The 14,521-nt window shown below is 41.3% G+C and overlaps 1 protein-coding gene across 3 annotated transcripts; it reads right to left on the bottom strand.

Moving 5' to 3' along the window:
• Positions 1–2,241: 2,241 nt before the first annotated feature.
• nudcd3 (NudC domain containing 3) lies at positions 2,242–12,024 on the bottom strand. Of its 3 annotated transcripts, none has more exons than NM_001015778.1 (7): positions 12,017–12,024; positions 10,879–11,079; positions 10,523–10,794; positions 9,371–9,503; positions 5,907–6,050; positions 3,775–3,963; positions 2,242–3,302 (listed from the first exon to the last, which is right to left on the bottom strand). In NM_001015778.1, exons 2-7 carry the CDS (start codon positions 11,068–11,070, stop codon positions 3,192–3,194), a joined length of 1,041 nt encoding a protein of 346 aa, NP_001015778.1. In that variant the 5' UTR covers positions 11,071–11,079; positions 12,017–12,024; the 3' UTR covers positions 2,242–3,191. The 3 variants fall into 3 exon arrangements, with proteins under 3 accessions (NP_001015778.1, XP_012814411.1, XP_012814410.1); XM_012958957.3 differs by lacking the exon at positions 12,017–12,024 and adding an exon at positions 11,919–11,998; XM_012958956.2 differs by lacking the exon at positions 12,017–12,024 and adding an exon at positions 11,683–11,945.
• Positions 12,025–14,521: the final 2,497 nt, after the last annotated feature.

Genomic DNA, 14,521 nt, shown 5'->3' on the forward strand with positions numbered 1-14,521 from the left:
GGCAACTAGCGTATACCATCCCACCGGCGATTTACATTCTCGCCGGTGGGATGGCATTTTGGGGAGATTTGTCGCGGGCGACTAATCTCCCTGTGTGCCAGAGCCCTTAGATTGTAAGAACCACTTGGCAGGAACTCTTGGGGATGAGTAACAATATAGCTGGCCATACACATGCCTGTTACACTGTATGAAGTGATTTTCAGCAAGGGTATGCTGGGCAATGTTTCCAACAGAAACAAAGATGGTGCTATGGCAGATAAGAAAAACTTCTTCACGTTGGACTAAACCAGTGTTTTTCAACCTTTTTTGGGCAAAGGCACACTTGTTTCATGAAAAAAATCATGAGGCACACCACCATTAGAAAATGTTAAAAAATTTAACTCTGTGCCCAGCAGCAGTGCCCCCCTAGTACATTGGTGCCAAGAGCAGTGCCCCCCTAGTACATTGGTGCCCAGCAGCAGTGCCCCCTAGTACATTGGTGCCCAGCAGCAGTGCCCCCCTAGTACATTGGTGCCCAGCAGCAGTGCCCCCCTAGTACATTGGTGCCCAGCAGCAGTGCCCCCCTAGTACATTGGTGCCCAGCAGCAGTGCCCCCTTAGTACATTGGTGCCAAGAGCAGTGCCCCCCTAGTACATTGGTGCCCAGCAGCAGTGCCCACCTAGTACATTGGTGCCAAGAGCAGTGCCCCCCTAGTACATTGGTGCCAAGAGCAGTGCCCCCCTAGTACATTGGTGCCAAGAGCAGTGCCCCCCTAGTACATTGGTGCCAAGAGCAGTGCCCCCCTAGTACATTGGTGCCCTGCCTACGGCACACCAGGCAACATCTCGCGGCACACTGGTTGAAAAACGCTGGACTAAACCAATGATCCCAAAGCAGTGGCTAGTGAGCAACATGCTGCTCTCCAACCCCTTGGATGTTTCACCCCGTGGCCTCAAAGCAGGTGCTTATTTTTGAATTCTTGGCTTGGTGGCAGGTTTTGGTTGCATATAGGGGCTATCAAATAGCCAATAACGACCCTTATTTGGCACCCCCAGGAACATTTTTCATGCTTGTGTTGCTCCCCAAGTCTTTTTACATTTGAATGTGGCTCACAAGTAAAAAAGATTGGGGATTCTTTAACTAAACAAAGGGAAGGAAAGACAGGTGACCAGTCGTACATGCTCCCTCATACAGTATCCAGCCATTTGACACTAAACAAGTAACATTTTTTCAGGTGTAAGTGGGATGAGCAATGTTATCCTTTGCTAAACAGGCATAGCCAGCCTGAATAGTGTCCTGTCCTTAGTCTGCTTTGTAGGGTCTTAGAATGCTGTGATTTATTATGGAGCATATTCTCCCATGTTAAATGGCTATAGGCTATAGGACACGGTTAGTTTGTGCTTCAGACATGACCAGCTTGCCCTTGCTACTCACTGCACAATACAGGATAGTACAGATTTCTATGTATGGGTGCTGGGCTGTATATATTCATAGCCATTACTTTACACTACTCACAGACATATTCCTGGCAGTTTTAAGGTTCATTTATTATCACTGTTTACATGCAAAGAAAAAAAAACAGATGCACCCCTGGCCTTAACCAGCAGCTGAATTGGCCAATAAAATCACTCACTCATAAGCTGTATGCCAGTGGCCTGCAGGACTTGGCACAGTACTGCGGCATTCCTAACTGGCAGCATTGCATGGCAGTTTGGCGCTAGTATACCCCAGTTTTACCAACTTGCATTTCTGAGTGTTATCATCATCCCCTCCAATTTTACTAAAATTTTGAAGGCTAGGAGGTCCTTTGCACAAATAATCCAGAGCTGAAATCCATCTACCATAGACCTGCAGCAGGCTGCCATCTTGGAAATGTATATTATGCTAATACGCTAGCCCAAAGGCATCCTGGGAGTCACAAGAAGCTGAGGAAAAATTCACTATACAAGAATGTGACCCAATAGGGCTCATTTATGAACAAACATAGGTACTGGGCTGCACAAGTACAGTTGCCAATAGCAACCAATAAGAAATGAGTTTGAACAGGTCTTCTACAAGTTAAAAAAAAGGAAAGCAACAATCTTATGGGTTGCCATGGGTATTTACGTTGGTGCAGTTTAGCAGCTATTTTTGTAAATCAGCCCACACTTGCACTAAGGAACCAAGAAGTGGGATTATCTATAAAATGAAACCGTTCACCATTTGTGCTGTTTAAAACAAATAACATTTTTTTTCTTTTTCTAATTAAAACAATAGGCAGAATACATTTCCAACGCAATTCTTATTTATTGACCCAAACTAAACAAAACTGTGGCTTTCCCCTTTAAATACATGTAAACACAATTTTAAACAATATGGTTCATATACTATGTTTATGGATACAATCTTACCCATAGAGAAAGCTTCAAACGATTTATAAATATGTTGTTTTATTCATGTCATGTGGGACGGACATCTGTAAACTGCTTTATGAGATCATTTTTGATCCAGTGCGCTCCCCATCTACCTGCTAAATATTACAATTAAAGGGGACATACACCCATCCATAAAACAATGTCAAATTCTGCTTCTGAGCATTTTTTTTTCATTTACATGAACTTTTTTATGTTAGTAGTTTGCACACTGCAAATATCATTATGTGTAAAGGGGTCACCCTCTACTGTTCTGCTCAGTTCTATTACTTAGTGTGACAGAAGCTACAGAACTGTGCAGAGAAGCATCAGGAAATACTTCTCGCTTCAGAAAAACAAGCTTTTTTGCTATTCTGTCTGCCCAGCACCCAGAGAGCACAGTAAAGGATGCTCCTGTTACACATTCATGATATAAGCAGTATAAAAACTGTGAAATAAACAGAAAAATTAAACAGATGGATATATGTCTCCTCTAAGGGAATAAAAGTTTAGCAAGTTTCATGCTAAGTGACATTACCAGTAGAAGAGGATGTAACCCCTGGAGCCAATGCATGGTATGGTTTGTTATGATTAATACAGATTGACCATATCCCTCCTCATACAGAGCAAATCATTTGCATGTGTAACTGCAAATGTGTAAATGTCGAGTTCACACAGAAATTCATCCAGTCTCAGCAAGCACCAAAGTCAAATGTTTACCAAAAGACATAAAACTTGGTTAATAAAAGGCATCGTATCCCAGCTGTGAATCAGCAAACTGAAGCCAGGGCACCGAGGATTTCCAGTGTGTGTCCATTGAGCTCAGAACTGAACAGCCCCTGGCGAGACGTTGAACATGCTTGGATCAAAATTCTGACCTTTGAATGGTGATCCCTCTGCATCCCATCCTTTCTTTAGCATTTCATGCACTTTCTGTCAGAAACAAACAGGAGGAGATACAATGTCAACAGGTATAGGCAAAATCTGTGTGCCGGCGGGACACCAGGAAAAACCCGGTGGGCCCCAGGGTTGGGGGTGGGCACGCCAGGAGGGAGGCCCTGATGACTGCAAAGGGGTGCCCTTCAAGTTGCAGCCTTGGTGGGCCACCACTGCCCCAGTTTGATGTGTGACTGTGTGCTTAGGAAGAGAGACTTATGGCCATCATTTCCAATGCACTAAAGCACAGAAACCAAATGAGTTGTTTGTGGCCACATCCAAACGTTAAAGAAATAGCTGTGATTAGGTCAACCTATATATTTAACTTCCTATCAGTTTGAGGAATCAGGTTTGTCTGTGTGGAAACGGAGTCTAGTGAACTTTAGAAATGTACAGTAACATGTGAATCAGTGTATGAACAGAAGGAGGGAAATGTGTGGATCATGATACTTTTGTTTTTAGGGCTTACCAACTCATGGCTTTGAGGCTTCCCCTGCAACTTCTGGTGATAATCAAATGTTAGTCGGTCCAAAACAGCATGTTCCTCATCATCCACAGTAGCCATGCTGCGTTCTTTGTTGATCTTGTCTATGTCAATCTTTTCTTCATCTTCCAATACGGCATTCCACCAAACCTCGCCACACTTACTCAAGCTGATCTGTGGAGAGTTCCCACTACACTTTAAATACAATGTACTAACAAAGTTTCATCACGTTCTGAATGATACATGGAGGGGTTGCAGCACTTTTGTTAATTGGCAGCCTAGAGAATTAAGGTTCATGAGCAACATCACCTATGTGTTTGTATATTTTCCCGTGTATGTATGGGTTTCCCCTGGGTAGTTTTCTCCACACTCCAAACAGGCAGGTTAATGGCTCCTGGTAAAACTGCCCATAGTGTGTGAATATGATAGGGATCTAATACTGTAAGTTCCACTGGGGCAGGGACTCATGTGAAGGATGTAACAGCCCTGCTCAATTTGTTGGCGCTTTATTAAGAATAATGATAATAGGTTTGTTGCAAACTTGCATATGGATTATTAATGAACAAAAAGGGGAAGAATGCAGGACTGATGAGACAATTTTGGACCCTGAAGCAGAACTGTTAGCTGCATACCAACATCCTGCGTTTTATAGTCCCATTTAGGAAAGCAATGGGTGAAATGTGGAGGCAAGTATTACAATGCACAAAGGGAAAAAGAGAGACGTAGAGCCCCTGAAGAAGTCTTGAAGGCATAATGGAGAAAGGTTGTAAAAGAAGCAGATCATGGGATGAACATAAACTCATGAAGTGGTGATTTACTGGAATGTAAAGAATTTGGGTAGGCATTGGGTTTATTTAGATATAATTCTAGAAGGACTCTTGAGGCACTGTCAGGGGAGGAGGAACAACTAGCAAGATGAATAAGCTTTGCAGCAGGATTTATTGTAGACAGTAAAGCAGACAGCCTGCAGAGTGAAAAACCAGACAGCAGGGGACTGCAGCAAATCAAGATGTGTCATGATAAGGGAGTGAATGAAAATTTGGTGGAATCTACCATATGACTACACACAAACTACATTGGAAGGATGAAAGATGCAAGAGAAGTTTCTGAAAATGAAATATGGGGAGCACGGAAATGCTATACAATGTTTATTCAGAGAGCTTAGGAGCTCAATGGACACTCATAGAATTAAAAATATCTAATATCTTAGCCATAAAGCAAGACAGGGATAAGGCGTTTAGGGGAACTTTGAGTCAATGCAAATAAACTTGAATAAACACCCGTGAATCAGAAATAGGATACAAGTTGAATATATACAAATTGAATACTACATAAACCAGAGAAGTAGTTATTAATACAGTATGGAAGGAATACAGATGCAAACTTGTATCATTATTAATAACAAAATCCATGAGATCAAATATGTTTCCAAAAGAAAACTAGCAGGGAGAGTAAAATTTAATGGCAGAACCATAAAGCACCCAAATGCCAGATGTACCAAGAATAGGAAACTTTAAATATGCAATAAGAGAGAAAACAAACGCTTTAGTGTATTTATAATGTATAAGTTCATTTTTCTTTAAAAACTGCTATACACCCACCTATAACCACAAAGTTTAGAGGAGTGGGTAGTAACCAAGGAGCTGGCCAGCAACTTGTTCTTATTAAGTGGTGAGATGAATGGAAGGAGTATGGCCAAGCTGACTATTGATCTAAGTGTAGAAATTATTTAGGAGTTCTATTGGGAGTATGGTCCTGCTAAGTCTCAATAAGCTGATAATAACTGAAGATTAAACCACAGGTTGTGGGTCTCTCAGACATGGCCCATGTGATCTATATGCAGGGTGCATGGTGGGACCATGCTGATGGCAGTAACAGAGGGCTTATTCTGTATAACAAAATTAATTACTGTCACCTAGCAAGGCACCCACCTCTACAACTGACCTAAAAAAATGGCAAGTGAGTGGCATGGAAGAACACATGGGAACGTGAATAATTCAGCTCATGATTGACACCAGTCTCAAAGGAAATAAAAGATCCTGATTATTCATAGTGATTATATATGCCTTAACAAGCTGCACACAAGTCAGATTCAGTATCTTATTAAAGAGTCTTACCACAATACACTTTCCAGGTTCCAGACTCCAGAGAGAGGTCTCTGCATTTATTTTGTGAGTAAAGCTTCCCTCCACCAGAACACGTTCCCCTCCTCCTTCTCTCACCGCCACACGAATACAGCTACTGCGCAGGTCCACTGACACCTGAGGAAGAGGGTGCAGACAAGGGAGTCATACGCCCATTAGAATCAAAGGTGCTCTGTCCTTTACTCAATACAGCAACAGTAGCACAGGTATCACAGAAGATACCGAATGGGGGCCATTTTGGAAAAGGTAATTTTGTGCAATGCAAGTCAGCAGCTAAGCACAGTGATACTGTGCAATGAGTTAGTAAACAATAATATGCAGCTTGTTCCCAACCTGATTCCATAAGCAGAGCTCCTTCTTAATCCCCATGATATCTGTGGTTGGATAGGACATCCTATTATTATCTATGTACAGTTTATAAGCTCATTGTTGGGGGCTGTAATATGAGATAATAATGTGAACCCAGGTTTTATTTGGTCAAAGTTCCATGCTAAAGCAAATGTATTGCCCACTCACAGTCACTTGTTTTAACTCTGTTAACTGGCCATAATTAAATTGAAAATGAACACGGCTGTATATTCTCTTTTCAATATACAGCCATTAATAGTGTTCTGTGGTTTTAAAGAAACAGTAATGCAAAAAAATTAAAGTGTATCAAAGTAATTCAAATATAATGTACTGTTGCCCTGTGTTTGCCCCTACCCTACTATAGTTTATGTAAATATAGCTGCTGTGTAGCCACAGGAATAGCCATTCAAACTGAAATAGGGCTAAATGGCACAGGTCATTTAGCAGATAACAGATAAGCTCTGTAAAACACCATTATATTTTACAGAGCTTATCTGTTATCTGCTATGTAACCTGTGCCTTTTCTCCTTTTTCCAGCTTGGCTGGCCCTATGGCTACACATCAGCTTATTTATATATACTATAGTATTGTTTCTCAAGCCAACACACTAGGTTTACCAGTGCAGGGCAAAAGTACATTACATTTTAAACACAATTTTTGGTGTTACAATTCATTTAAATTAATATGCAAAGATAACAGAACCTCCATAGAAAGGGATAAAACCCACTGTTCTTAATATCAATTATAGTTACAAGTAACTTTAAAAATACAAATTTATGTTTGGATGTTGCTTGGCATTATAATTTTTTCATTATGCAAACACAGAAAAAAACCCCCAAAAATAATGTTTGCCTAATAATAACAATAATAACAATAATAATAATAATAATTCTAAGCAATGTTCCAATATACATTCATTACAAATTTGTAATGGGAGCATCATGGTGTAAGGATGTTTTTTAGCATATGGTACTGGCAGACTTCATATAATTCTATAATTATAGAATCTGCTGCCATCCACCAGGATGATGAAGATGAAACGAGGCTGGACATTTCAGCAAGACAATGATCCCAAACACACAGCCAAGGAAACTCTCAGTTGGTTTCAGAGAAAGAAAATAAAGCTGCTAGAATTACCCAGTCAATCAACCAACTTGAATCCAACTGAAAATCTATGGAAGGAACTGAAGATCAGAGTTCATAGAAGAGGCCCCTGGAACCTTCAAGATTTGAACACAGTTTGTGTGGCAGAATGGGCCAAAGTCCCACCTGAACAATACACGCCACTAGTTTCTCCTACAGGAGGCGCCTTAATCCGTCATTCCCAACAAAGGCTTTTCTACTAAGTATTAAATACATTTCAGTGTTCAGCGTGTTTAATACTTATTCCCTGTGTCATTTCACTTTACTACACATAATGTATGGACTTATTTGTTTTGATTTCTTTGTACATGTGGATTACTTTGGTTGTTACAGACATCTGGTGTAAATTTCATGTCAATAGCCCCATTAGAAATATATTTACTAAGAAAAACATGTTCAATACTTATTTTCCCTGCTATACAAGCAGCACTATATAAATAAATATAAATATGCATACAAACATATCTCCCCAGGGTTCTCTGTCCCTACCACAACTATTGTCATGACATTCATGACAAATTGTGAGGTTATTTATGTATGTTGGTATTTATGTTACACGTAAGTACACTGTGACGGATGTGAACACATCTACATTGCAGATAGGTGTATCTTCATACGTGAGATAGTTCCTATTTTTCTATTTACTAAAATGCCTTTCTTTTTATTAAAAGTTTTCTTAAAATATCAATATGTATTTTTAAAATAGTTTTCATGGGTATCGATATCCTTTGTAACCTCTTAAATATTCTCCCATTTAAATGGAAAGTTCATCTTAAAAATAATTTTGACTTTAATGAAGTCAGTGATATCCTAAGACAGTTTTTTTTTATTAGTTGCTGAAGTATTGCCTTTGCATTGAGCTTGCCCTGTTTTTTGCCACTAATCCATTTGATGGCAGGAGGTCGTCCCTAGCTTTAGCATCGGGAACAGGTCACATATGATCCTAAGGACAGAGGCAGGCATGAGTGGCGTGTCTGGGTTCCACCAGGGGGCCACCGCTACATTAAGAGCCCCACACCCCAGCAGCAGAGGTCTCTCGAAGGGGCCCATAAGGTTCTGTCCCAGTATCCTGCTGGCCCAATATGATCCTGCCCAGCGAAGTTCTCTATCACACCACCTGGGGCTGCCCAGAATAGTAGCATGAAATACACAAGGATAAAAACACACAGACCTACTAGTAGCAGCTACTTTTTCATGGCTACTTAACTCCAGAAAATACCATGCCATAGACAATACTGAGAAGTGCCTCTGCTAAAACACACATAGAGACAATTACCAGTAAATGATCAGCACTGTCTATTTTAGCAGCCGTGACAAGTAGCTGCTACTAGTAGCTCGGTGTGTCTTCACCCTAACGCTGTAGCAGCATCTGTATACTTTCTCTCACTTGTACTACCACCCATACTGGGAAATAAATTGGCATTACAGCTGCACAGTTTAGTCTTATTGTTTACAAATGACAGATTCCAGTCTTTCACATGGGAAAATGATATAATCATATAACACATTACTGTCTGATAAAAGACTGTACAGGTATGGAATCTATTATCCAGCAGGATGTTTGGGAAGGTTTTGGTAATCGTTTTTCAGATTTTTCTGTATAATGGATTTCATACCTGGTATATGTTTTTAATATTTACTGTGATAAACTATATGCCAGACATGCAGAATTACACAGTTACACACTGCGGCATACCACTCTATTTACTTCCCTCCCCAAAGCAGTTTCTAGATCCTTCAATGTATTGATCTCTGTCACCCTCTGCTGGGAAAATGGCTCTATAAGGCAAACACCTTGCCAGTTAGCATCATAACCATACATTGCCTTACACTGCCCCCTTTAGGACACAAGTCTTTGGGACTTGTCTCTTCTCAGTTTTCTGTAATAAAACTACATCTGCCCGCCTGTATATCACAAGTTACTCAATAAATATGGTGTTGCTTACCTGCCGACCTTTTATTACAGATTTAGGCACTGGAACTTTAATTTCCACATCTGTGTAATCCTGAGACCAAACATAATTCTTTCTTATGGCTCCATTGTAACTGTCAGGGTCAGCTTGGTAGTCTTCTTGTTCCCTGAATGGATGCAAATATACATATACTTATATATAAGAGTTGGGGTTTAATCATTTCCAAAAACCAAATGATCTAACATAGAAAAAAAATTGCAATAACTCAAAGAGGATAAGGGAGTTCTCAAGCTATAAACATTAAAGGAACAGTAACACCAAAAAATTCAAGTGTATAAAAGAAATTCCAATATAATGTACTGCTGCCCTGCGATGGTACAACTGGTGTGTTTGCCTCTGAAACACTACTATGGTTTATATAAAGAATGCAGCTGTGTAGCCATGGGGGAAGCTGTTCAAAAGAGAAAAGGCACAGGCAGATAACAGATAAAACACTATTGTATTCTACAGAGCTTATCCGTTATCTGCTATGTAACCTGTGCCCTTTCTCCTTTTTTCCAGCTTGAATGGCTGCCCCCGGGCCTACACCAGCTTATTATATATAGCCTATAGTAGAGTTACTGTAGCAAACACACAACTTTTACCAGTGCAGGGCAACAGTACATTATATTTCATTTACTTTAAAACTCTTTAATTTTTTGCTGTTACTGTTCCTTTAATGAAGAAGAGGGCAACGATGGAGAGTAGGAACGGGCAAAATACAAGCCTACAGAAGTTAATGATGATCAAAGGGATGTAGTAGTTCAACAATCTCTGGTAGGCTTCAGGGAGACCATCTATGCTGTGCAGACAGATCCAGATGATAAAAAAAAAAGAAGAAGAGGAATGACTATGAAAAGGGAAAAATGAGAATGAATCAAAGATGTATGGAAAAGCAAGTAAAATGGATAAGATTCAGGGATACTGAAAAAGAGTACAAACAATGGAGGAACGCAAACAGCAAGTAAAATAGAACAGCAATATAGCAATACCCTTGCTTCCAGCTGTTTCAGGACTACAACTAAAATCATCTTTTGGGGATGATGGGAGTTTAGTTATCCAGCATCTAGTCTGCAGAGGGCTGGACATTTCATTGTTTATAAAGACACCACCAAACAAACATTTCCAGGGAAGAAATATTTTTACTTGGGCTCAGCAGCTGCTTGTCCTGCGCAGTCTTCACTGGTTTCTCGTCCTTCTGCTCTTCCTTTTGTATCTATTTGTTGTGGCTCTTCTTCTGCTTTGTCTTGTTCCAGTGTTGCCTCCTCTGCAGGAGTCTCAATGATGACTTCCTGGACTGGGGGTGGTGCAGCCTCAGTGTCTGCCTCCTTCTCTTCCTTCTTTTTCAGTTTCTCCTGCAGGTCACACACCCTCTGCTCATGGTCCTTCAGTGCCAGCCTCTCAAAGGTTTTAAAAGTCTGGGAGGGAGCATATGAGATTCACTGCCAGCACAAGGCCCACAAGGCCCCAACCCAGCAATGTAAATACTACAAGATACTTACCTGCATTACCATGGCCTGAGCAGCTCCTGGGGGGAATCCAAGGCGATCCTGAGGGTTGAGGAGGAGCCTGTAGAAGTCCGTCTTGCGATACAAGAAGCCAAAATAGATATTTAAAAAGTCCTGGATGTTCCCTACATGCTGCAAAATTCCCAGCAGAGCATGGTCATAGCGGTCTGAAAGCTCCGGCTCCATAACTGCAGCCTGAAAGGAAAACACAATGTACTTCCTTGCAGCGAGAGCACGCAAAAGCAGGGAAATATATATATATATATATATACACATATAAAAATAAAAAGTGTCGGCACTCACAGGGTTTCCACGAAAAGTCCTTATAGACAACACGTCATAGTTAGATGCAATAAGGTGAGGTTTATTGGTCCAACGTTTCGGTAATAAACCTCACCTTATTGCATCTAACTATGACATGTTGTCTATAAGGACTTTTCGTGGAAACCCTGTGAGTGCCGACACTTTTTATTTTTATTCAAAATTTACTGCTCTGGCACCCAGGTATCGCACTTAAATGGTGGCGTGCTCTTCACTCTGCAATTTATATATATATATATATATATATATATATATATATATCAAGTTTGTAGAAAGCACTCACGGCATCAAAATATAAAGAAAAAATTTATCTTGTTTATTTGATCATTGCGCATCAACGCGTTTCGATCCTCATAGGATCGTCATCAGGATGATATATTTTCATATGTATAGTTGCTTTTCCAAAATTGTATGTGCAGTATTCTGAATGTCTATAACGTGGCAGTAAAAGACATAGTACATATAAAAGGACTATACCTGACTGAGAGTTGGGCTCTGGAATGGCAGTGAAAGGGAAGGTGATAGGTTAAGACTGTAACTAGCTCCTTCCAACATGCATCATAACAATATAGCAACTGGAGCCCACTGTGCCTCAGGAGTCTATGAAGGAGAATAATAGTATGGCAGCTCCCTTAACCATAAATAAACACAAACCTCCAGACAAACTGAGCTTTCTACAATTTAATAAACATAAGAGGGAGCAGTGACCGTACCCCCAAGCGACGATACCCAAATGCGAGCCAAAACAGCAACCAAAGCACAACAACGAGCAGAGCTCCTTATAGTTATTATCTACCAATGTTTAACTTACTATTTTCCTCTCCTGTGTCTTCGCCCAAAAAGGCGCTTCCGGCGCGACGCTTGACAGCCAGCTTCCGCTTCCGGTACCAAGTCTCCGCTTCGGCTTAGCTTCAGATGAGAGGGAGCTGCTTGCCAGTAACAAACGTGGCTCCCTGACGTGCTGGACTCCATGTGCGCCGTAGGTTTCAGCGTCTCGTAACCATGGATACGGTATGACGTATGCACTGCTGGGAGCGCTCCCTGTGCTTTAGATTAGACAAGTATGAGCTGCCCAGTTCCACAGACGCTTTGTTCGTGTCATTTTTTTGGAGTGGAAATGTCAGAGTTGTGAAGGCAAAAATGCATACACAAATAGAGCATGCTTCAATACTTTATAGAGCTTTATATATATACATATATATATATATATATATATATATATATATATATATATATATACATACATACATACATACATACACACACACACAGTTCCTTGTGACTAGCAGAGCCCTAAGGGCACAGGAGCTTTTGACGCCCATAGTAAAGGAATCTTCTTCTCCAGGGAGGGTCACACAGCAGCTGACAAAGGAAAGTAGAGGGGAGACAAGTAACTTGCCCAGTGAGTTGCTCAGCTGTCCCCTTTCCTTTTACATAGTAACATAGTAAGTTGGGTTGAAAAAAGACATACGTCCATCAGGTTCAACCATAATGCCTATATATAACCTGCCTAACTTCTAGTTGATCCAGAGGAAGGCAAAAACCCCATCTGAAGCCTCTCTAATTTGCCGCAGAGGGGAAAAAATTCCTTCCTGACTCCAAGATGGCAATCGGACCAGTCCCTGGATCAACTAGTACTAAGAGCTATCTCCCATACCCCTGTATTCCCTCACTTGTACTGAGAGCTATCTCCCATACCCCTGTATTCCCTCACTTGTACTGAGAGCTATCTCCCCTACCCCTGTATTCCCTCACTTGTACTAAGAGCTATCTTCCCTACCCCTGTATTCCCTCACTTGTACTGAGAGCTATCTTCCCTACCCCTGTATTCCCTCACTTGTACTGAGAGCTATCTCCCCTACCCCTGTATTCCCTCACTTGTACTAAGAGCTATCTTCCCTACCCCTGTATTCCCTCACTTGTACTGAGAGCTATCTTCCCTACCCCTGTATTCCCTCACTTGTACTGAGAGCTATCTTCCCTACCCCTGTATTCCCTCACTTGTACTGAGAGCTATCTCCCCTACCCCTGTATTCCCTCACTTGTACTGAGAGCTATCTCCCATACCCCTGTATTCCCTCACTTGTACTGAGAGCTATCTCCCATAACCCTGTATTCCCTCACTTGTACTGAGAGCTATCTCCCATAACCCTGTATTCCCTCACTTGTACTGAGAGCTATCTCCCATAACCCTGTATTCCCTCACTTGTACTGAGAGCTATCTCCCCTACCCCTGTATTCCCTCACTTGTACTGAGAGCTATCTCCCCTACCCCTGTATTCCCTCACTTGTACTGAGAGCTATCTCCCATAACCCTGTATTCCCTCACTTGTACTGAGAGCTATCTCCCATAACCCTGTATTCCCTCACTTGTACTGAGAGCTATCTCCCCTACCCCTGTATTCCCTCACTTGTACTGAGAGCTATCTCCCATACCCCTGTATTCCCTCACTTGTACTGAGAGCTATCTCCCCTACCCCTGTATTCCCTCACTTGTACTAAGAGCTATCTCCCATACCCCTGTATTCCCTCACTTGTACTAAGAGCTATCTCCCATACCCCTGTATTCCCTCACTTGTACTAAGAGCTATCCCCCATAACCCTGTATTCCCTCACTTGCTAAGAATCCATCCAGCCCCTTCTTAAAGTTATATAATGTATCAGCCAGTACAACTGATTCGGGGAGGGAGACTGATTCGGGGAGGGAGCTGTGCCCAAGGCAGGTTTATCTGCTGGCACCTATTCATCTAACAGCTGGCACTTACCCACATAGCACCAATTTAGCCAGCTCTGATGGATTGTAGCCTCTTTAAAGAATTCACTTTAAATCCCACATCTCTCATCACTTAATGAATGAAAGACATTTTACTGGAGTTATCACTATTGATATTTTCTCTAGAAATGCCACACTACCTCTGCACCTGTAATGTCCTGCACTCCCAATTCTTGGCTGGCTGCATTTTAGAGTCTCCTGGCGTCACAACATAAATTGCATAGATTTTTGACCTGTGCATCCTGCAAATCCCAGGGTTTTTCTGAAGGTGCAGGAGAACATAATACAGCAAATGTGCATGCAGTGGCTGGGGGCAAGCGATGTGCAGAAATACAGCAAGTCAACCTACTGGAGTAGTGATAGGCAGAAATAACTGCTGCTACTACTACTCTGCTTCCTTTATTGTTACACTACTGGTTTCCATTCCCTTTATCATGGCTTTCTGTTAAAGGAGTCATATTGGATAAATGGGAAAACTCTTATTTTGTAGGCAATTATGAATAATATACGGTGCTGGTTTCCCTTTGGGCTAAAAATTAACCC

This window comes from Xenopus tropicalis, chromosome 3 (genome assembly GCF_000004195.4).
Source record: "Xenopus tropicalis strain Nigerian chromosome 3, UCB_Xtro_10.0, whole genome shotgun sequence".
In the NCBI taxonomy this organism is placed as follows: Eukaryota; Metazoa; Chordata; class Amphibia; order Anura; family Pipidae; genus Xenopus; species Xenopus tropicalis.

Coding starts and splice junctions, on each gene's coding strand:
- nudcd3 (XM_012958956.2), bottom strand. CDS start 11,760: ATGTTGGAAGGAGCTAGTTACAGTCTTAACCTATCACCTTCCCTTTCA. Junction 11,080..11,682: donor AGAGCCCAACTCTCAGTCAG/GTATAGTCCTTT, acceptor TTTTCCTTTCAG/GCTGCAGTTATGGAGCCGGA. Junction 6,051..9,370: donor CTGTAATAAAAGGTCGGCAG/GTAAGCAACACC, acceptor CCTCTTCCTCAG/GTGTCAGTGGACCTGCGCAG.